The sequence below is a fragment of the Athene noctua genome, chromosome 1 (genome assembly GCF_965140245.1).
Source record: "Athene noctua chromosome 1, bAthNoc1.hap1.1, whole genome shotgun sequence".
NCBI classification, from domain to species: Eukaryota; Metazoa; Chordata; class Aves; order Strigiformes; family Strigidae; genus Athene; species Athene noctua.
The window spans coordinates 93949283-93972635 of NC_134037.1; the positions used below are offsets into that span (position 1 = coordinate 93949283).

Genomic DNA, 23353 nt, shown 5'->3' on the forward strand with positions numbered 1-23353 from the left:
GGCGGCGCGGGCGAGAGCGCGGCGGGGCGGCGGCGGGGCGGCGGCGAGGCGGAGCGCGGCGGGCCCCGCTCCGCGGCGAGCGCAGGCAACCATGAACTTTCTGCTCACTTGGATCCACTGGGGGCTGGCGGCGCTGCTCTATCTGCAGAGCGCGGAGGTAAGCGGCGGGACGGGGGCTTTGTGCCCCGCGTAAGGGGGAGGGCGGCGGAAAATACTTTTCACCCCCCCTTTTTTTTTCGACACCCCCTCCCCGTTGCCTCCCACCTGCTCGTACCGTGCCGCCGTGCTGCTGGCACCGGGTCCGGGTGGGTGCCTGCAGCGCACACACGTGTCTCTGCGTGTGTGTGTGTGTGTGTGTGTGCAGTGCTGCAGCGGGTGGGGTGGGGGGGCTTGGGGAGCGGTGCCCGGCGCTTCGCAGGCCCCCGGAGCTTCGCAGGGCCCCGGAGCAGCCGGCAGCGCCGTGCGGAATGCCCGCGCCCATGTGCGCGCCTTGCGCGCCCGCGCGCGACGTGGGGCTCCCGGGGCCGTGGGGTCCCGGCGGGGCCGTGGTCGGGCCCGGAGCGCGGCGCGGCGCGGCGGGGCAGCGAGGTAGCGCGCTGGCTTCTTGCATCAGCCTCGCCTCCCGTCCTCGGGTCTCCTGACATTGCAAAAGGCTCGGTATTTGCCTTGGGTCCCGGCTCGGGTTCGTGCCGCCGAGTGGAGTTCAGAATGCCTAGCTGGAAAAACAAATAGAGATCAAAGAGGACAAAATGGATCCTGAATTTCTTCCAGGATCGAAACCAAAAAATAATCCAAATGCATATCTCGTGCACCGACATTACAAAACCGCGCATTTTTCTCTTCTCTTCCTCCTCAGTCACTTTTACTTTTGCCTCATTGTCATTCCTGAGAGATTAGAAACCAACTCTTCCTCCTTTTCTTTCTTTTTCCTTTTTTTTTTTTTTTTTTTTTTTAAGAAAAAAGGCAGCTTTCTGTGCAAACCTGTCCTATAGATCTGTTTCTGAAGAGTCAAGAGGGCTGTGTTGCCAAGAGATATTAAGGGGTTTAGACAGAGTGCCCACGTGAAAGTGGCTGTTGGCTAGGCGGGCATGGGCTACGCGTTAAAGGCTATAACAGGTTACTTCTCTCCTGCCGTTTCTCCTCCTGGAGAGAACGCGGGCCAGATCGTCTCCCACAATCGTGAAAATAAACGTCGCTTGCAAACTAATCAGTTACTTGCATTGTTTGTTCAGCACCGATGCTGGAAGGTAACTCCCCAATTAGGAGCCATTTCGGCTGTAACTGAAGTCATGCAGGCACTGCACGCTTTGTTTCGAGCCTGTTATATCTCTACTTTCTCCAGTGACAGCCGCGCGTTATGCTGTGCTCGATGGGAACCGAGGCGCAGCTCTCGCTCGAGTGTGGCAGCTCCGTGCTGCCTGCCTGCCTGCCAGGTTTTGCTCGTGGGACAATTCTTTCCGCTCTCCAAGACCTCTTTCACCGTCACCGAAAACGAGGGTTTCTTCGCCTCCTAGTTCCTCAGTAAACTTGTACGGTAGCGTCTGCTCTCCGGCTGTAGGTTAGACAACTCTGTGTCGGTGTCTAGTGATAATACCCTTTAACCCTCCCCTTGCTCCTTCTCCCCTCCCCTTCCTCTTCCCCAGAGGAGGAAACGGCGGATCAGGTACTGTTCAGGTCTGTTCGTCCTCAGGAGTCGCGTAAAAGCCTCTTGATGCCTTTCTCCTAGGCAGGAGGATGGTGCCGATGAGAAAAGAAAGAGGATAACGGGGGGGAAAAAAAGTAGGGAAGAATTACAGGGTGTCGGTGAGGTTGGGGAGAAACGTTGTGGGGATAGATCCGTGAGGGATTGAAGATGTTCAGATAGCTGGGTGATGCGAGCCATATAAGTGCTCAGGCAGATCGACGGTGAGGTCTGCCCTTCGGTTCTGTCCTTATTTGTCTGTTGATCACCCGGGCACCACGGTGATGGGAACGTTAGAAATACCAGCACATCTCACATAGGCAGCTTGACGAAGACTCTGGGCATGGCAGAAGGTATGACTCTTCACACCAGGACTAGGGCTTTGTGCTTGGATGATAATATTTGTCTGTACTGTCAATCTGGCTGTTGTGCTGAATAAAACCTATCTAGCTAGCCAGGCGTGTTGGAGAGCATTAAATAAAAGCCCTGGCAAAGGCTGAGTTGGTAAAGTGGGGTCCAGCACGTGTTAGGCAGCTTTCCTGAAGGTGAAGGAGGAGGGAAGCAGGAATCATGGAGCTCCTCTGGTGAAGGTGCCAAGAGGAAGACTTTTTACTGAGGGAGTTGTTACGGTTGCTACTGCAGCAAGGCTGGGAAGGTGGGAAATCATGTACGGTTGGGGCTGGGCGGCGCTGGTGCCACAGGTGTCTGCCTCCAACTGGTGGTGATAGCCTTCCTGTGCAGCAGAGGGAGGAAGAGGTGGTTTTGCAGTGCCACCCTCCCAGCTGTTCAACTGTGCTGAGGTGCATAACCTCATGCCCCATGGGGTCAGAGAGGTTGCATTGTTGTCCCCTTCCAGTCCCCACTTTCTGAAAGAATGGGGGATGGTGGGTGGTTCCCCATCTTTCTTTGTCTGCTGGTCATGGCAGCAGCCTGGTGGCAGGTCACTCCTGATGAGGGTCTGGGAACTCTTTCCTTCCTGCCCTGAACTGCAGAGGGACCTTGATACAGCAGCTGTACTGCCATAGGGAGCAGGCAGTGATCAGACACCAAGGGAGGGAGGGCAAGGCTGTGACTAGACTGCTAATGATCTCACACCCACCAGGCTCCCTCCCTGCCTTTGGTGTGCCTCTGCACCAGGCCACGATGGGGAGCCACCAGAACCTGCTTCCCCAGCCTGTAGGCAGCCAGGACAGAGAGGGTCACCTTCTCCAGAGCCTCTTTGGGCCTGTGCTCCGAGGACAGGCCGGGAGGAGGAGCGCTTCTTTGGGAGCAGGGGAGAGGGAAGCCCATGCTGACATCTCAAAGGGGCTCGCTGATTCCTGAGCAACCCCAAAGCCACTCTCCTGTCCGCCCTGCCCCATATCAGAGGTGACTTGGTTGTGCTGGCAGCTTGTGGAATTACTGACCTCCGTTTGCATGTACAATGGAGGAGCACAGCGAGTCCTGTTCCCCCCCCACCTTAAGTAGAAATTGCTGAGAAGAATTTCTAGCGCCTAAGACGAAAAGTGCCTTAACTCCTGTCCCAGAGTCCCTCTCAAAGTGGATGGATTGTTTGTTCCAGTCCTAAACAGTTACAAAGCTCTTTTAATGAGGCTGCACAGATTAGGGGGAGGGGAAGGGAGAGAAAGAGTGCTGGTGGTGGTGGTGGTGGTGGTGAGGGGGGTGATGGTTAGAGAGGAATGACTTGATTAACCTTTTCTCTCCCTACAGAGAATAACTTGCTTTGGACAGGGACTGCGGGAGGAGGGGGACGGGGAAGGTGCAGACACACGAATGGTGTGAAGTGGGGTTTTTTGTTAGGGAGAGTTTTACTCCACTGTGGGACGTGCATTTGCTGTGACCTGCAAAGGGCACAGAAAGGAGCTTCTCCTTGGTCAGCCCCATTCCTGGGAACATTTATCCTGCTCTCAAGCCCAGGGGTTGCTTCTGCACCTCGTTGAAATGTTGAAAATCTATTGGAAGGAAACTGTGTTACAGAGCTGTTGGGTAATGCCAAAAGCCAGCAGAGGAGAGTGTGACCTTCACGCTGGGCCTGCTTGTCTGTTGGAACGCTGTTGGTTCCCCACTGCCCTGTCTGATCTCTAATGGACTGGTTTAAAGTGAGGCACAAGCCCCTGCCCTGCCTGCTGTTCTAGTGGACGGTCTTTGAGGGCATTAGCCACAGGTGAAAGGAGCTGCCGAAAGGGCAGAAAAGTTTCTTGGTATAGTGAGCAGAGAGCGTGTTACTGATAGTTATAGAAAACGTTTTGGATTTCTGCTGATAGCTCCCCTGGGAGCGCTCACAAGCTCTCTGCAGACTTTGTACCAATAACATTTCCCGTCCTCAGGGTGGGAATCGCAACCTAGGTCTAGGTGAGTGCTGGGAAACTGTTCTGGCTCCTGCTGCAGTACATCAGGGGCAGGGTGAGGTGCTGGCCAGATGCAGGTGAGCAGTGAAAGTGTGTGGCTTGCTTCTGCTTCCCATCACCTGTGCACCCTGTGTGCTTGCATGTGAGGAGGCAGTGGGATTGGCAGCCAGCTGGGCGGCCTTGCATAGAGAACGGGTAGAATGATCCTTAAGGTGTCTCTGAGCTGCTTTTGCTCAGTCCATCATGGTCATTCTATGTGTGAACTAAAAATGCCTCTCTGAAAGATCTTGGGGGCATTGTGACTTGGATAAACTGACTTGGCTCGTGATCCTCTTCCTGTGCTACGACACAGATTGAGGCTTTTTTGCCCTTGATGCGGTTTTCTTTTGACCCATAGACTGTCAGGCGCTGAGTGGCTTTGGAAGGCCGCTGCAACCTCTGCTGCCTCCATTTTGTTTGTGCTGTTGCAGTGACCTTCACACTTCAGGAATGAAACTGTTCCTAGGAACCTGCTTTTTAAACTGTTGTCACAGCACAGAGGTTGGGCACACAGCCCTCTCCTTCCCAGAGAAGAAACAGATCCACACATGGGGTAGCTCAGGTCTGGGTTGGTGGGTTAAGCCCAGGTACAGACTTTGCTTGAAATGAGAATCAAGTAGTTTGGTCCGGGGGACCTGAGACAAAGGGAACTGTGCACAGACACAAAGGAATGGCTGGGAGGGGGGCTTCTAGGGCTTCGCCGGCTCTCTTGCCCCCTCCTTTCAAAAGCTGACCCTTTGGGCTGCTCGGATGGTGGTGCTGCCTTGTGCACTGGGCTGCCTAGAAGACCATAGGTGGCAGATTCCTGTTGGGAACTTGGGGTGGACTTTGCCTGCTCAGTTCAGTTCTGTCTCTGGCTACAAGATCAGAGGGCCTTTTTCTAAGCCTAAATGCAGCACAGCGCTGATGAAGCAGTATTTTGTGTGTATCACCATGCTCTCTTCAGGCGTCTGCTGAAAGGCAGCAGGTTCTGGGGCAGACGGCGTCGCACAGGTGGCAACATACCTTGGAGAAGTGTAGAAAGCTGGGAATTTTTTAGTTTTGGTTCAGAACAGAACAGCAGGGGGAAACCTGCCTTGGCTGGAAAGTTACGTCAGAGCTAAAATCCTCATGCAGCACAGGAAGAGTGGAGTTTTTGTTTCACATGGAATTAAAAAGACTTCCACCTAAAGTAGTGTAACGCTTTTTCATCCTGGTCTGGTGGTGGGTTACCTGTCACCACTCCTGCATGCGTCAACGGTTTGGAAATGTCCCTTGACCCAAAAGGCAGCAGGAGTGAATAGAGAGCTTGGGGCCTTCGTGCTTTTTGTCTGGAGGAAGCCACGGGGAGCACAGGGATGGGAGCTGTGTTGCCACTGGGCCACGCCAGGGCTGGGGACTGCAACTGTTAGGTGAGGGTGTGGGTTGCCCTCCCTTCCAGAGGAGAGGGGGGAAACCTGGGTGTTTTGGCGGTGTTGGTCGGCAAAGCGGTGCCGTCACAGTTAACTGCCCTGAGACCTGGCCAGATACCAGCACCTCGGTGGCCACGACTGCTCGGGGACAGACATCTGTGACATCGAGAGGGGAGCGATGCCCTTTTGCGCCTGCACGCTCTTCTCTCCTCTCTGCCCTCCCGGGCTGGATTCACCTTTACAGGGAGAAATGGAGGCTTGAGGGAGAAGCACAGTGCGCGGGCCCACCGGTCACGCCAGTGGTAGAAGGTCACCCCTGTTATTTTTCTCCCCCGGACCCAGATTTGTTCTCTGGTTTTTGACTGTAATCCCCGAAAGCTCCTCCCGAGGGACGCGTTTCTCCCTTTGGGGCCTCTCTGGGGCCCGCCGCGCCGGAGGCCCGGCCGCATCCCTCCCGCCTGTCCCTTCCTTCGGCCCGGGGCCGTTCCGCCCGCGCTGCCCAAGCCCCTCTCGGCTCCCCTGGGGACGGGGGGGAACAAAAGGTCCCTCTGTGCCTGCCGGGGCGGCCGGAGGGGCACGGCTCCGCCCCGGCGGGCGCCCCCTCCCGCCGGGGCCTCCCTCCGCCGGGCGGCGGGCCCGGGAGCCCTCCCGCTCCCCGGGACCGCGTAACGGCTCCGTGTTGTGACTGATTTTTCTGTTATCTTCGCAGTTGTCGAAGGCAGCTCCTGCCCTGGGGGATGGGGAGCGGAAACCCAATGAAGGTAAGCGCTGGGCGGCTTCCCGGCGGGCGAGGGCAGCCGGGGGTTCGGGGGAAGGAGGCCCGAGCCCCGGGAGCCGCCGGCGGCCAACACCGCCACCTCCCGGGGAGCGGCGGCGACGGGAGCGGGGGGCTGCCGGCGGGAGGCGCCGCCGCCATTAACCCCTTGGCGGCGGCAGCGCCGCCCCTCACGCACGCCCCCCGCCGTGGGGCCGGGGTGGCCGTGGGGCCGGGGTGGCTGTGGGGCCGGGGTGGCCGTGGGGCCGGGCCCCGGGGCAGCCGCGGGGCCGGGGCGTGCAGCAGGGCCAGCCCAGCGCGGCGCTGGCTTCCCACAAGTCTGAGGAAAACTGCGTGCGTGCACTCGTGCACATACACACGCTCGGTTTTATATATATATATATATATATACGCACACGCGTACACAAAGAGCTCAGTAGCGGCAAAGACTTTGCTTGGGATTCGCTACAGTGCCTTAGGAAGGGATTTGTCATCTTCACCGCCCTCCTCTTCCCCGGCAGCGCTGGCGGTGCCCGGCTCGGTGACCAGGGCTGATCCCCAAACAAAGGCAGAAGCAGCGCCCCAACTCTTCCCAGACGGCCGGGCGGCAAGTCTCTGAGGCGAGAGAAGGAGTAAAAGGCAGCCCAGGATGATTTTCTGGAGTCATGTCCCCTGATGGTCCCAGGTGCCCTCCTAGTCAGGGTATTCCTAAGTGCTGTACAGAGCCAGGCTCAAAAAATACACCCTTTTACTCCAGTTTCAGCTAGCAGTTTAGCAGATTGAGAGGACAGCAGTGTGGTTTGGTATGTTCTACTTAATTCATTACTGGTGGTCCAGTGTGGACAGAACCATTGTCTGGTGAGGAAACAAGGTGGTGACTCTGCAGCTGTTGTGATTTTGTGTCTCTGCGGCTGCCCAAACACCAGGCTGTGGCAGTGTCCTCTGCCTCGTCGGTTTGTGTGAGTAAATGTAGACCAGAAGAGCAGTCAGCCCCCAGACTAGCTGGAGACACCTCCAAGTGGCCTGTCCAGTTGAGCCCTGTGTGTTGCGGGAAGTTGGCTTGCTTTCTGCAGTCCTTAGTTCAGAAGTGGGTAAAAGAGCTGTGGACTTTGAAGCCTTCAGGCCGAGGTGATCATCAGCTGCTTTAAGACCATCCTGACTGTGTTCTCTCCATACCTTCACAGCAGAACAGACCGCTTGCTGCATGTCAGGGTCTGGCAAAGGTCTTACAGGGTCCCCACGGGTTGTGACCTCCAGCGTTATTCCAGCTGGAGGTCAGCAGAGGGCTCTAGCAGTGTGGGCCCAGATTGGCTTTTTTTTTTTTTTTTCCGCACTCCATTTCAATTTCAGTAGCTCTGTTGGTGTGACAGACTGCATGTGCATTGCCAGAGGGTTGTGGCAGGCTGTATTTGGGATAGATGTCCATCTTGCATGGGCAAAATTTCTGATTGCTGGTGGGCTGCCGCCTGTTGTGCTTGACCCTTGCTCCTGTCAACAGAAGTCAACAGAAGAAGGTTCAGTAACTCCAGAGGGATCAAGATGGAGCCTGCTGTGAGGCTTATTTTGGTAACCAGTCCTCTGCTGTTGGTAGAAAAGAGCTAGTGTCCTCATCTGTGCCATTTGTTGTGTCCGACTGCCTTCCTGGGGAGGGGAAGAATCAAACAGAATTTAATTCCCTGTCACAAGAGGGCTGATGGGATTGCTGGAGAAGTTGGTCTGGCAGCATGAGCAGTGAGACTTTGGTGCTATTGCCTTGGTGCTATTTCTGGTTCTGCGATGCAGATAGATCTGTGAGCTAGAAATCAGGACTCTTGTCATTACCTTCCTGGCTCTACTTTTGCCCTGCTGTGACCTTGGAGGTACTCTCTCTGTACCACAATTTCTCCTCTGTGAAGAGGAGATGATGATGTGCCTCTCTTCCACAAGGACAGTCCTGTAGTTCCTTCCACTGAAGTTCTTGGGGACTTTGGGGTTGGGGTGGAAGGTGATACTGTGTCTATGGCCGTTCTGTGCTTGCTCTGAGATGTCAAGCTGTGACAGGTTTTTATTTGGGATGGATTTACTCTGGTTGGAGACTGTAATTTTAGCTTCAGCCCCTACCCTTTTGTGCTCAAGAGAGCCTTCCACATGTTTTGTGGCACGGGAAGTTGTAGAGGAGTCAGACAAACACTCTTTGTTTGTTCCACGAGAAAAGATTTTCTGGTATAAATAAAGGAAACCACCAGCATTTGTGGCTGCACTTTTATTTTTAAAAGAACAGTGTGTCTGTATTGCTGCTAAGCCATTGACGGGGAGGGAGGCAGAATGATCATAGACTTGCTCCTTTTCTAGTTTAGCATGTTCCCACTCAGCTGCTCCAAATTTGGACTTCATCCTGCCTGCTGTGGCTATGCCTGCCCTGAAGAGTTAATGTGGGCCCTGACTGAGTTTTAACCTTACTTCCCCTTCCATTCACAAAGAAGAATCTCTGACTCAAATCTGGAGGTGTTTTGCAGGGTAGGGGTGTGGGTTAAATGCGGGATTAGCTTTTAACGTGGGCTGAAGCCCAGATTGCAGGAAGGGAGCAAGCCAAGTGGTGTTAGTCCTTCAGTGACCTTCCTATGTTTCCCCATGAAAGACAGACCTTCTTCTGACCCTGACCCAACCAATGGAAAGGAAGCACAGACTGAATCAGCCCGACAAAGTGTGGAATATGAGTCCTGGTACATAGGAGTAAGTGTAGATATGGTAGCAGGGGCAGGGCTTTGCTGTGACGATGACTGTGCCTCAGTCATGCACTCCGGTTTGGGTGCTAACTGTGCAGATGAACTATGGAGCATTGCACGGTCTCCGTGTGAATGCTCTGTGTCCAGCAGAATCAAGGCAATGCGCCTTTCATGGCAGGATCTTCTGACTGGCAGCTGGAGAAGGATTCTGAGTTTCCTTTTCAGAGGCTGATTCAGACTTTGGAAAATCATTATATGTTAAAGTAAAGGCAAAATCTCACAGATTCTTTATGGGAAGGATTTGGTCCTGTCAAATCTCCCAGATCTCCAGTATAGTCATTAGGGTACAGCAGTGAAAGTAAAGGCTCTGCAAAAGAAGTTGAATGTGCTGTTATGTGGCCAATCTGTAGTCCAGATTCTCTGGTGTAATCCAATTGCTTGTGCAGTGCAAACATTTAGAAAGCGTGGCAGACATGAATCAGTTTCACTTCAGTTTTCTACTCTGTTTCGGTTTCTGCCTCCTTTGTGCCCCAGATTACTGTGGTGAGCAGCATTTGATCTGCAAAGGTAACTGCCATTTTCCCTACCTCTTTTTTTCCCTCCCTCCCCTTGACGTAGGTTTGTAAGCATTTTTATCCAGAACTGTGCCTTTACTGCTAGAGTTCCCAGATCTTTTCTGCTGGCACAGTGTGAATAATCAACAGTGCGATTCAGCGACTGTCACTGTATCTGCAGAATTTCCCACATATTAAATTGTTCAACTTGTTGGAACATAGGCAGTGACTAAGGTCACTCTGAAGGGGAACGGGAAGAAGGAGGTAGCTGCAGACAAGATAGGAGAACAGACAGGAGGCATACTGCAGTTAAGAGAGGAGAGAAGAAGAAGGAAAGGGACAAGGAACAGAAACATGCTGTCTTCAAGACAAGGAATACCAACAAGCAGTCCATGCCTGCCAGGCTACATTTCCCTTTCACGAGCCACTTTCTCTTTTAATAGCTGCTCACGCTCTCTGACACTTCAGACTCCCTGGATGGAAACTCCTCCCCTCTTGTACCCGCTCTCAGCACTGTGGCACTGTCAGCTCTGCATGACCTAGAATTAACTTTCAACAATTAACTGCGGGCTGTGAGCTCCAAGCCCTGCAGCTTTTGCATTTTTGTGGCAAAGTAACCTTTATGCCAGTTTGTCACAAGTTCAGGGCACTTCAGAAACGCTTACTGGAGACCATTTTTTTCCATGATGCAAGCAGTTTGCTCTTATCACTCAGAGTTATCAACCTTGGTGCTGTAGGACTCTGCATACTGTACAGGTGGATCATTATAGTGCATAACAGCATGGGGCAAGTACTATCTCTTTGTGTGTATTCTTCTCCTCTGCTCCATTTGAGACATCCTTCTTTGCCTGTGTGCTGGTAGAGCTAGGAGGCCTGGAGGGCTCTAGGTACTCACTGTTTGCAGAACTGTAGTAGCAGCTGGGTTTTGTGCGTGTGTACTTATCTATCCTATCTCTCATCTCTTTAAACGTCTCCAACCCTTGACCAAGCAGCAAAATGAAGCTTTGGCAAGAGACTGGGAAACATTGAGAAACGCTTGTGAAATCAGTGCAGATCACAAGCAGTTAGTGTTTGCTCCATTAGTAGCAAAGGCAGGGGATAATGACAGATCCACCCTGTTCCCCCTCCCACACTGCCTCGTTGTGGTTCTGTAGCCAAGTATATGGTCTAGTTAATCCTGGGGGTGCTATGGGCTTGCTTTGAATCTTTCAGTGGGTGGCTTGATTTCTTGGTCTGGGGAAAGTGGTCAGTGTGGAGACACGGAGGCTGTGACTTGTAGCAGGTGCTGTCGTAGTTCAGAGGTGGTCTGTTGAGGTGGATGTTTTGCGTGGGAAAAAGAGGTAGCTGACAGGAAGAGTGAAGATACGTGAATTGTTCAGAACCCTCTGCTTGTTCTCCAAAGTGTCTCTGCATCAAGGTCTGTAGAAGGGATGCTTCTGGCTTATCCCCTTGTTTTCTAAAACCCACTGGGGCAGCCACTGGCTGTTTTGAAAGGGGTAAAAGGCAGACTGGTGAAGGACCTTAATCCAGAGTGCAGATCATCTGCAGCAGCCTCAGGTGCTTTTTGGCTGAGCTAATATGGCAGCATATCCGAGAGTATGGGGGATAGTGAGGATGGGGTTTGGGGAGGAGGCATCTGTGGGATGCATCGTGGTGCCAGGGAGGCAAATAGTGAGGCTCTCTTGTCTATCTTGCCTCTGGCCTGAAGCAGTGGTAGGAAGAGATTGTCTTTCTCTCAGAGACAAAGGACATAGGCCTGCAAGATGTAAGTGGAGAGTATAGGGCAGATGTGTTGCAACTGTCTGGCTGGTTTTAAGGGGTGAAGCACTAGGTGTTCTGGAGTTAAGTTTGCATTAACTTATTCCCTCCATTCCTCCTTTTAGTTATCAAATTCCTGGAAGTCTACGAGCGCAGCTTCTGCAGGACAATTGAGACCCTGGTGGACATTTTCCAGGAGTACCCTGATGAGGTGGAGTACATATTCAAGCCATCCTGTGTGCCTCTGATGAGATGTGCAGGTTGCTGCGGCGATGAGGGCCTAGAATGTGTCCCTGTGGATGTGTACAACGTCACGATGGAGGTGAGGGCCCTGCTTGCAAGCTGTCATGCTTGGGTGGAAGGAAGAGAGTCAGCCATCACAGCCACCCCAAGTCCCATCTCCTAGCTAATTCAGAGAAAGGGCAGCCTACCCCAGGGCACTGCAGATTATTGGATCAGGAGGGTTCACCTCTCTCCTGACCCTTGTGCCCAGCATTATACCATGGAGGGTTAAAAGATGAGTTGCCCATGTCTGTTCAAGGCTAAGAGGAGAACCCGTTTTTTGGCTCTGACCTTGCTAGTGCCCAAATACAGTAGGTAGGAGCATGCAGAGGAGCATTTCTGCAAAGGAGAATGCGAAGCAGCATTTCTGATGCTGTTATCTCTGAGGCCTCAAAGAAGACACTCCTTGGGCTCTTGCTCTTCGTTTGGTCCACACAGCTGCTGCTCTGAAGGCAACTGAGTAGTGCAAAAGGGGAAAGCCTGTCAGTACTCTCCTGGAGGGCATGTGAGGTCAGCCTTTACCAACAGATCGGGGGATTTGGGTCATTAGCTACATTGGCACAGCAGGGGTGGAAAGGGGCTCTAAGAAACACACTGCTTCAGTGTCAAGTGGAAAAGCCTTTCTGCCTCTGGGCGTCCTCCTTTGTTTGGAGGCTGCTGAATTCATTCCTTGGAAGACAACAGAGATGGTGGAGATAGCAAAGGCTGGAGACATGGGGAAGATGCAAACTCTGCTTTAGAGAGCTTTGTCTGCAAGCCTGGATGCCATCTTGGGTCTGCAATGGTGTTGGTGCCCATTATCCTTAACCCATAGCTCCCTCACCTACTTTTGCCCCTCAGCCTCTTGAATGGCCACTGTAAACATTGCCATCACTTTTTGATATAGATGAGACACATGCAGGACTAAGTGGTTAACCAGCAAGCTCTTTTTACTTGTCATTTGAGCTGTGTTTGAACTCTGGTGGAGAACCTGTCTGTGCCCTTCCATGGTTCCCCATACTGCCTTTCCACTAGCAGGCTCCAGCCTGGGCCAGAGCATACTAGCACGCTGTAGCTGGGAATGGTTTTCTTCCTACCACTCCTTGCTGAATTACAGATTTTGGCCGGTATGCCCACATTCCTGTAAAGGATCAGAGGTGCTTGAGCAGATCTCTGGTCCAAACGATAGAGCTAGTGATCCAGCCAGGTTCTGAGTTGAGAGACTGTGACAATACATGCTTAGCTTCTAGTAGGATTTCCTTGGAGGCATCTGGGCCTGGGGGAAGGGCTCTGCAAGACTGTTTTAAACACAGATCACCAGATTTACTTTGTGTGTCAACTCACTGAGAAAGTGAGATGTCAGCTGGGAAGGAACGGTGGCTTAGGGAAAAGGAGTTGGATATGGAATTTTTGCTTCGGCCCTTTGCGTTAGACTGAAGCATGCTTCTATGTGAAAGCAGGCTGGATGCTCTGTTACTGTCTCTCTAGCATTGACCAGGGACAGCTCAGTGAGAACCTTGCTGTGGTGTTATGCCCTCTCCCATGCCTGTCTCCAAGGCAGTCCACCAGTGCTGGCACCTTGCATGCATGAGCAAACAGAGCCTTGGCACGAGTCTGGTGTTGCCGCTTGCTTGTGATCAAAGGCCTTTGCTGCCTGGGAGAATGAGGTCTCAAAGCCAGCTCAGACTCTGCCGTGCTCTTCCCAGGAGCACCTGGGGTGCAAATGCTTTGCTGCGCAGCAGGCTGATTTGGAGCTGTGAATATAAATAGTGAATGGGCGGTGACCCTCTCTGTTTCTTTCATTCCAGATCATGAGAATTAAACCCCATCAGAGTCAGCACATAGCGCACATGAGCTTCTTACAGCACAGTAAATGTGACTGCAGGTGAGAATGGAGCAGCACTGGTTCCTCTTGCAATAAACTTTTTCTGAGCCTTTCTTTTTTTTCTGCCATTGGGTTGGGACTGTTGTCCAGAGGCTTCTGCAGTCTCCTCAGTTGGTTTGCAGTGGGATGGTTGAGCCTGGGAAAAGAAGTCCTTTGCTGGCAAGGCTCCTCCATCTCTGGATATCACAGGTGGACAATGCTAGCCTGCAACCTGGGATCTTTTGGCACTGGCTGCCAGTGAGGTGCACCAGGAGAGCAAACACTTTGAGAAGGACCACTTAACCTGTGCCATGGGTATCCTGCAATGCCAGCTGTACATGTCCTTCCCTGGACTTGGTGGGAACTGGGGATAGTACTGGAAACATATGTGGTAAGCTTCCTTCTAATGAAGCCTTTGTTCTCTCTTCCCCACAGACCAAAGAAAGATGTCAAAAACAAACAAGAAAAGTAAGTGACAAGCCTTTCCTCCTTTCTCTTTTGGTGGTTGGTTGGCATTTCTTCTCCCCACTGCCCCTTGTCCTTTTCTTTGGTTGGAGATACTTTGAGAAGGTGTTTTTGGAAATGGCATATGGTAGTGCATGGGGCGACACTCTGAATCCGTTCCAGGTGGGCACAGAAACCCAGATCTGACGGTCCTTCCTTCATACCCCAGACCTGGAGCTTGCATGACCCACAGCCATGGCAGTCATTCCTAATGCTTTATCCCGAGTCAGGGAAGTCCCATCGTGTGTGTCCTACCAGAATGGATTCAAGGTGCATCCCCCATCCTCCCTTCCCTCTTCCTGGGGTGTTTCTGGTTACTGCAGATCGCTGACTTTCTTTATTATTAATTTTTTTCTTGCTGCTTGAGTGAGTACTTGCTGGCTTCTTTCACAGCAGCTTGGGTAGGAACTCTGCTGGCTACAGGGAGAGGTGGCAATAGAGGCCTGGTGGAGGCAGGACTGATGCCATGCAGGATGTGTCGCTGGTTTTGGTTGGGTGGGGGCCCAGGAGGGTGTAAAGGGAGGTGGATGACCTAATTGGGTCTCTGTGGAGGCTTTCATGAGAGGTTTCTTCAGTCTGATGGATTTGCTCTGGTGATCTGAAGGAGGTTAAGGTACAACCTTCCCTTTCCTTCCTCCCCAAAGTTAAAAGGTTGTGGAAAGTAGAGAAATAAGTTCTTGTCCTGCAGTAGTTGCAGGGCCAATCGCTAAAGGTGGAACAACATCGAAAAGAAAGAGTGAACTCTCTGGGTGAGAGCGTCAGCTGGTCTGGGCATGGCTGGGGTAGTGACTCTGCCGTTTAGAGGTGTGGAGTTGAAGCAGAAGGGGGTGAATATTGGAGATGAGGCTGAAACGGAAACAGAGAGGGCAAGTGGGAGAGTGAGAGAATTTCTTTCACCCCTCTCCTGGTGGTTGTATATTTCTAGCTGCCTTCCAGCCTCTCCTCCTTCCCCTGGAAATCTGCTCCTGGCTTCATTGGGCTTTGTGCAGCCAACACTCCTCTCTGTGCGGGGCCGTGTCGGGGACGGTCGGTCTGCGTGGCTCTGTGGTTTGAAGGTGTGCGAGAGTTGGGTCTGTGTGAACTCTGGTGAGGATGGGGTGTGGGTGAAGCAGCCAGCCCGGACTGTGTTGCATTCCCTTTCCTCTTCTAACAGCACCTTGCCTGCTCTTTGCTGGTTCTGCACTCCCTGGGGAAGGAAGGGAAGGGATGGGAGAAATTGCTGTGCTTTGATTTGTGCTGGATTGAAAGTCTGTTTATATTGGTGCCCCTCTCCTCCCTTCAGGTCGATTTTCCTTCCCTCACCGCCTCCCTGTGACTCCAGACATGTAGGGCAGAGGCTGGGAGCGAGCTGATGCTCTGACACTCATTCCAGTGAGACGACTTGAACAGGGCCTAAGAAACAGCTATGGTGCTGTCCCTTCTGTCCCCCCATGTCCCCTCGATAGCTTCCTCCCAAGGCCAGCGAACAAGGGAGCCTTTGCTGAACTGCCACAGTGCTGGGGCTCACTTGCCCGACAAGCCCTGGTGCTTTGCCTAGGGCCTTCTCCTTGCATGTCTCTCCCTTGGTTCTGTGCTAATGTGGCTCAAGGAGCAGCGCAGGCTCCAGCCTCCCTCCCTCCCTGTGCTCTCACTGGCCTGTAGGGATCCACTGTTAGTGTCCAGGCCTGCTTGCCCTAGCCCTTGCCTGTCTCAGTTCCTGCCCAAGAGTCTGGAGCAACTGGTGAATTTTTCAGAATGGAGCAGTGCCTTGACTCTGTCTGCTTGTCTGTCTGGCAGATCCATGTGGAAGGGGAGGGGAGGGAGGGAGAGGAGGGAAGATCTGAAAGCTGCTTGCTGGTTATCTCTTGGGTGTATAGCTAGGTCAGGCCTCCCTCTTTCCCCTTCCCTACTCATGATGGAGACTGCCAGAGGGGATGTTAGCAGGCATCCAGGGAGGTCTCCTGGAGTCCTCCAAACCACAGGCAGGATCTGGGGTGGGTGAGCAGAGCCTTCGGGCTAGATAGCTCTCCCACACAGCACTGCTTGTAGACCAGGTCTCTCCCTTTGTCTGCGGGGTGCTGAGGCCAGGCCCCCTTTGCTCCCATCCCAAGGCAGAATTACCACCAGCTCTGTAGGAGAGCTGTCGGAGCTCAGCTGCACCCTCCTAGACTCAGTGCTGGGCAGTGTGTCAGGTCAGAGCAGTTTCCTTTTCCCCAGGGAGAGCCCCTCCACTCAGGTTACCTCTTGTCAGTCAGTGTGCGCCTGCGCTTGTTGCCTGGAACGGTTGTCTGCACTCACTGCGGTCGCGTGACGCTTTCACGAAGCTTTCTGTTCCTTCCCCCTCACCCTCTGTCCCTTTCCTGCTGCCCCTCTCTGGATGGGGCAGGTACCCCTCTGAGGCTCCTGCAGAACTGCCTCTGCTGGCAGCAGCCCTGCTGGAGGTGGTCTCTGCTGAGTCCCCTGGCGTTGGCTTGGCTGTGGGCAGGCTGGTTGTGGTGCTGACAGGAGCACACGAGGGCTGGTGAACATGTGTGCAAGGTGGAGATCTGTGCTTCGGCCCTGGGACTTGCCCTCCAGTCCTGCCTCATGTGCTTCCCCCCTCCCAGCAAGGCACATGGCTGTGTTTTTTTTTCTCTTCTTCCTTGCGTTTTCTTCCGTTTTCTCTCTCTCCCCCCCTTTCTTTCTTTCTTTCTTTCTCTCTCTCTCTCTCTTTCTCTGTTTCTTTTGTTTTTCTTCCAGAAAATCAAAGCGAGGAAAGGGGAAGGGTCAAAAGAGAAAGCGCAAGAAAGGCCGGTACAAACCACCCAGCTTGTACGTTTGTGTCCTCTGCTTGTAGACTCTCTTCCCTCCCGCTCCCCAAACCAATCCGCCTGCTTGCTGCTCACGCAAATCTCACCCTCCCCTCCCAGTCACTGGTGGGCTGCAGATCCTGCAGGGGCAGCACTGGTGGTGGCACTGCTCTGGCACTAAGGGTATCTCAGGGAAGGTGGCTTTAGCTTGCTTGGCTCTCTAATCATCAGTGGCGACCATTTTCCCAAAGTGTGAGAGTGCGGGTGGGTGGGCGAACACCCTGCACCTCTTTTCCACGCCTTATGGTTGCAACTCTGTCATCCGCTTTCCCCCACTCGTCTTGTGCCCTCACTGCTACAGTGACTGGTGACAGGCAGGCTGGCATCTGCCATGCATGTGTGTGTGTGTGTGTGTGCGCGTGTGCGTGCGTGTCTGGTGGAGTCACAGGCGGAGAGGAGAGGTGGGATGGTGGGAAGTCGGAGAGGGGGTGCTGGGGAACTTCAGGGGGGTTCTCTCTCTTTTTTAATCTCTTTCTGCTGGATTTGGTGGCTTATCTATCCCTGTCTCTGTCCCTTTTGCTCTGCCTCTCTCACGGTGGTTCACAGAATTCTGCATTGTAAATTCATGGCCCCTCCGTCGGAGACATCTAGGTGGCAAGGTTGGGGTGGGGTTTACAGAAAGGAGGGCAGTGCTGGCTTCAGGGGTAAGCACGTGATGCTGGAGCCCAGCTGCTTTCCAGGGGAGGAGAGACCGTGTGTATTTAACTTGTTTAGCTGCTGGCCTCTTTCTACTCGAATAGCCCACTTCAGAGAACGCCTTTCATTGATATGTCAATAGCTGGTTGGGACCTCTCACCTTCCCATCCTTGCTTTCCCCTTCTTCCTCCCTCCGGCCTGTGCCGATGGATCCAATGCAGCATTTGTGAATACTGTGCAGAGAGCCTTTTTTCTTTTTCTTTACGCTAATGCAAGGGGGTGCTGTCCTGGGGCTTCCTGGGTGCTGCTGGAAAATCCATCAGCCCGTGACGCTCCAGTGGGCAGCATGGGGGCTGTGGGAGGGGGCAAGGGGATTGCTTTGATGTGTAGGGTGTTGCATGTGTATTTTCTTTCTGCTGAAGCACTGTAGCTTAGACATCTTTCCTTTTGCCTTTTTGCAGTCACTGTGAGCCTTGCTCAGAGAGGAGAAAGCACTTGTTTGTACAAGATCCCCAGACCTGTAAATGTTCCTGCAAATTCACAGACTCACGTTGCAAGTCGAGGCAGCTTGAGTTAAACGAGCGCACTTGCAGGTTTGTGTCCGGAAGGATGAAAGAGAAACACACAAAGAGAAAGAGAGAGAAAGAGAAAGAGGGGGGAGCTTGCTTCCTGCTGACTTCTGGCACCAGTGCTATATGATTACTTCTTTTCTCTGTCCTATGTGGGCCAGAGGGGCTAACTGAGATGAGGACAGTTTCCCTGTGTCAAAGGGTGGCTGTGCATTTCAGATGTGCTGTCAGGACTTGGACGGGGGCGGCTCCCAGAGACAGGGCGTTTGTATCTGAGGTATCCTTTCCAGTAGAACAAGATAATGGAGTTTATGTTGCTAAGGTAGCAAGGGGGGGGAGTCTGTAGCCCTCTGTACGTTATCTGTATGCAACTCTGAGGGTACTTTTGGACGAAGAAGAATCCTTATTTGTCTGGGATTTGACTACCCCTGTCTTCCAAGCCCTTTTTATGCGGCTTGTGGACACTCTGCTGTGTTCAGAGTGAGGAAAGCCAGGCCAGGAGCCTCCCTCAAGGCTGTCCCCACATTCTCCTTTGCCTCTTCTTCTAAAAGCGGGGAAGAGCACCGTGCCCTCTTCCACTGTGCTCACAGTTCCCTGTCCATGTCTCGGCTGGAGCTGTGGTTTGAGGGGCTGCACTCAGGGCTGTGACATGGGATACAGCAGGATTAAGTCTGTCTCTGGGTGAACGCAGGCAGAGGTCTGTATTTCAGGTGGGAGGTGGGAGATGTAAAGACACTGTGTGTTAGTATTTGTTCAGAGATCCATGCTGTGCATGTGTCATCGGAGTGCTACCTGTCACACACCGTCTGTGGCATAGACATGCACAGAAACTGATTCCTGGTTCTCACCTGAGCGCTTTGGTGAGCACAGTGGGGTCTCTTAACTAGCACCAGCTGCGTCTACATCTCTAGTGTGGGGTCATCCTACCTATCCAGAGAGAGACATAGAAATGGGGTTGCTAATGAACCCTTGGCTGTGACTGAACTCAGGTCCCTTTCACAGAGAACTAGGAGATTCCTTCTGTTGAGAGTATTGCAGTGGCAGTGACTGGATGGGAGAGAGTAAGGGAGAGAGATCCAGGGTCCTCTGTGGCTACATCCTGAAAGAGGAGACATCCATTTGCCTCCATTTGCCTGCCTGGAACTGGCTAGGTGACTAAGATTGCTACAAGTATTGCAAGTGCTTCCTTTAAGTATGAAAATGCTTTGTGCCCAAACCAGAGAGGTGTTGACAGTGCCAGTGTGGTGGAAACTGCTCTGTATGCAGAGGAATTTTCTGGGGTACTGTAATTTCTGTGGAAAAGTAATTGATGGAGGGACCAAAAGTAGTGCAGCTTCTGGAGTTAAACTTCTCCCAGTGAGCATAACCCCTGAAATGTGAGACCAGACCTAACTTTGGCCTTTTACCTCTGTTCCTGTTCCCAAACCTGAGAATAACTGGAAATTACCCTACAGAGTCTGAAGGGTGAGAAATAGCAACAAATACCAATTAAAAATGAACAATATCCCAAAGAAGTCATGATGGCAGAAGGGGTTTACTAGTTTCTCTTACTAGTCCCTCTCTGTGGTGGGATAATTGGCACTAAGGGAGGTTTCCAGAGTTGGTGTGTTGGCCAGAATGATAGGAAGCAGTCACAGGAAGTGGGTAGCTTATCTGCTTCCAGATAAAAAGCTGGTTAAGCTGAAGTTCCTCATGCTCTGTCTTGTAGAATTAAAATTGGGCCCTACAGGGGAGGGTAAATCCTCATTTTTCCTGCTGCTTCTTTGGGCTGCTGCTGCTGTTTTTAGTGCTAACCTCTGCTCATGGCAGCTAGTGGAATGAGAGGCACTTTTCACCTTCTTGCCTGCATGCGGCCTTGTTGTCTGCATTGCTTCCAACCCAAACAACAGTCTAGGTGGAGAGCTGAAGGAGTGTGTTTTTCTGCATGCGTTGCTTAGCCTTGTTCTTTTGTGTGTTTGTGTGTATCTATGTGTGCATGGTGTGAGAGGGTGCAAACAAGACACTCTGCTCATCTGTGAGGAAGCCTCTGGTTCTGCTCCTAAATTTACCCCTGTACCAGTATCCCCCACCCCATCTACGTGAGCCTGGGGACTAGAATTCATCGACCCATTCCTGGGTCAAGATTCTCAGCTGTTTTGCCCCATCTGCACAGCACTTCACCCCACCAGTGACGTCATGCCATGTCTTAACACCATGTGCTCTTAAACGCATTAGCCACCTCCCTTCCTCCCCTTCCATGTCCTGATTGCACCCCCGTCACAAACATTAACCCCTCCTCTTTTTTTCCTTCCCTCTCCTCTCTGACAGATGTGAAAAACCAAGACGGTGAGCAGCGGAAAAGAAAGGGGAACAGCCCTGTTTCTGGAGCCTGATTTCTCGCCTGGACAGAAAAAAACAAAACAAAACACTAATCCAAATGAACCCTAAAAATGAAGGATCGGTAGAGCACAGCACTTTCAGTACGGACGATGGACTCCGGAAGGAACATTCCCCAAGGCACCCGCCGCACAGAATTCACCTTTGGGTTTTGAACTGGTTTATTTTATTTTTCTTTTCATGCTGCTAAATAACAGAGCCAGGAAGACTATAGGGGTGTATTTGATGGGTTTTCCCGTGCATACATATATATGTGTGTATACATGCATATACATATATATATATGTATATATATTTTAACCACATCTATATATACATATATGTATATCTTAACCACACACACACACACATATATATATATAATATATATATATATATACTGATTATTTTTTTTAACATTGCTAATGTTATTGGTGTCTTCACTGGATAATACTCGACTGCTGTGGACACAAGCGGGCTACTTGGGGCATAAGAAACAAGCTAAGACTGGACTTGAGTAGAAGCGCTGGGTGTAAACTTCTTAACTCTAACTGACTTGTGCGGCCTCCGCTGTTTCTCTAGAGTGTGCTGTACCACAAACCACCTTCTCCTTGCCTGGGACAGGGAGGAGAGGTGATGGAGAGGATGGGCAGGGAGTTCCAAAGAGCGGCATCCTAGGGTGCGATGGGTCAAAGGCCAAGGAAATGGCCGTCTGCGTGATCAAGGATTCCTCCTCCCCTCTCTTCCCCCAACCTTCGCCCTTACTCGTCTCATAACCTGCCTGCCTTGCTGGGACATGGGATGTCAGTGTACATTTTGCGTTGACTTTATTCACTATAGAAACTTTGCCAGAGAGACATGCTGGCTTCTCTTAAGGATGGTGGGCAGCTGATGCACGCTAACTTTCCATTCAAGGAGTATCACAGGAGTCTAGATTTCCCGCCCTTGGTGGCTGCAAAAGGACACAAGGCCTTCAGTGTGCTGAAGCAAGAATGGGGACCGGTGCATAGCCACACAGTTGTTCAGCACTGTCTGCTTTCTTCATGCACAGAGCTGCCACTCAAGAGCATCCAAGATGCTTATGGAACATTTCTGGAAAGGGATATTAATCAAAAGTATATACACAGTAGGGGGGTGTGTGTGTGTATGTGAATGTGTGCCTTTGTGTCTGTGTGTATGTGTGCTTGTCTTTTTTTTATATATATATATTTATTTTTATACATATATATATATATATAAAAAAATAATATATATGTATGCCAAGATTGAAGAGGGGAAAAAGAAAGCAACTTTTGCTGCCTTCAGTTTGCGTGCCCAGTGTGAATGACCCTTAAGAACGTCAAGATTTTTTTTATGACGTACTGTAAATATCAGGTCCCTTTTCCATGTCTTGGGCTGGGGAATCAAACATGAAGGCAGCTGGAATCCCTAAGCCATGTCTGAGAATCTTGGCTATGTGTGTATCTGCAATATACGCTGTGGTGTATGTGAAACCCACCTTACACATGCGCGCACGCACACACCCCCCTGAAAGCGTGTTTGTACATCTATGTGGATATATATAATCTAGTTCTGTGATTAAAATTATTAATAATAATAATAATAATAATAATCAAAAAGGTACTCGGTCTGTGTCAGAATGCTGCCAAACATCATCTGCAATTGAATTTTCAACGCCTGATAATGTACAACACGGAAAGCTTCCAAAAAGACAAGACAGTCTAAAAACAGACTCACAACAAGTGACTACTAACCACTAGGAACTCCCCATCCAACTGATGGCTTTCAGAAGGAGAAAAAACACGAGGGTGGGTGCTTGCATCTGCAACGTATAATACTCATGCTGCATCGTGCGCAAGACAGAGGCTTCCGATGGGGGGGAGGGAAGAGAAAGTGTTTTATATACTTATTTAATATCCCTTTTTAAATTAGAAATTAAACAGATAATTTAATTAAAGAGTAGGGATTTTTCAGTATTCTTTGTTAATATTTAATTTCAACTATTTATAAGCCGTACCTCCTTTTTTTTTTTTTTTTTTTTTATTTGTACTGGTTGTGTATAAATTTAACCTTCCTGTTGTCCCGTCCCATCTCTCCCCAATTGTTGGCAGAGTCAGTAGCATGTTATGGGCAGTTATTTAATTAATTTCTCTAACACCTACCCCTACACATTCCTATTGAGACAAGGGTTAGATATACATCTACATACTATATATATATTTGGCTATGTGTTTGTATATATATATATATGTTTATGTATATGTGTGATTCGGATTAAATAGACACTACGATTTTTTTATATATGTAAAAAGAAGAAACAGGAAAAATAGAAAATTCTACATCTTGAATCTCTCTCCTTTTTAATTTTAATATTTGTTATCATTTTATTTATTGGTGCTACTGTTTATCTGTAATAATTGCGGGGAAAAAAGATATTAACACTACATATTGTGTCTAGTGAATTTTTTCAAGATATTCCTTAGTACATATTTATTTTTAAACAAAGAAATTACAGATATATCTTAAAAAAACAACGACGACGACGACAAACAAACTTTTTTTTGTATTAAAGAATTTAATTCTGACCTTGATTTCCTTTGCCTTCTCCTTCTGCCTTGCATCCTGGTTTTCTTCCATTGTGTAACAGACCCTCCAGCATTGCCTCTGGAGGCTACAGGGCACCAGCAAACCTGCCAGTCAGACTCGGATTTGGGCTCAGAGTCTCCAAAAGCATCTAGGTACCTAAAGCCAGTTGAAATGAATGGGAGGTAGGCACCAAAATACTTGCGTGGAGCTCAACCCGAGTTCCTCGCTCAGTGAGAAGAGGGTGCTCTGATGGGCAGGAAGGGGGGGGGCGGGGGGGCGGCAGGACTCCTGGGTTCCTTCCAAGCCTCTGATGCTGACGAGTGTCGTGATGGTCCCAACCCTGCCTCTGTCTTATCAGGAGCCAAGCCCCATATGCTGGGCACCCTACAGGCATGAGTACATGTGATCCTGGTGGAGCTTAAAATCCAAGATGAAAGTAGTGGTCTGAGTCTGCCCTTCACTGGTAATGGACTTGGTGTTTGCAACTGGAACAGCGTGTATATAACCCACTGCCAGTGAT

The 23353-nt window shown here is 51.1% G+C and overlaps 1 protein-coding gene across 6 annotated transcripts; it reads left to right on the plus strand.

Annotated features, from left to right (window-relative positions):
- The first annotated feature begins 24 nt into the window (after nt 1–24).
- Nucleotides 25–22832, plus strand: VEGFA (vascular endothelial growth factor A). Of its 6 annotated transcripts, XM_074896975.1 has the most exons (8): nt 25–157; nt 6169–6220; nt 11356–11552; nt 13300–13376; nt 13791–13823; nt 16578–16649; nt 17785–17916; nt 20200–22832. In XM_074896975.1, exons 1-8 carry the CDS (start codon nt 92–94, stop codon nt 20219–20221), a joined length of 651 nt encoding a protein of 216 aa, XP_074753076.1. In that variant the 5' UTR covers nt 25–91; the 3' UTR covers nt 20222–22832. The 6 variants fall into 6 exon arrangements, with proteins under 6 accessions (XP_074753076.1, XP_074753079.1, XP_074753078.1 ...); XM_074896978.1 differs by lacking the exon at nt 17785–17916; XM_074896977.1 differs by lacking the exon at nt 16578–16649.
- Nucleotides 22833–23353: the final 521 nt, after the last annotated feature.

Bases quoted from the DNA above. Each gene is read 5' to 3' on its own strand.
- VEGFA (XM_074896975.1), top strand. From the start codon at position 92: ATGAACTTTCTGCTCACTTGGATCCACTGGGGGCTGGCGGCGCTGCTC. The intron at 6,221-11,355 runs GTAAGCGCTGGG...TCCTCCTTTTAG, and splicing joins GGAGCGGAAACCCAATGAAG to TTATCAAATTCCTGGAAGTC. The intron at 13,377-13,790 runs GTGAGAATGGAG...TCTTCCCCACAG, and splicing joins CACAGTAAATGTGACTGCAG to ACCAAAGAAAGATGTCAAAA.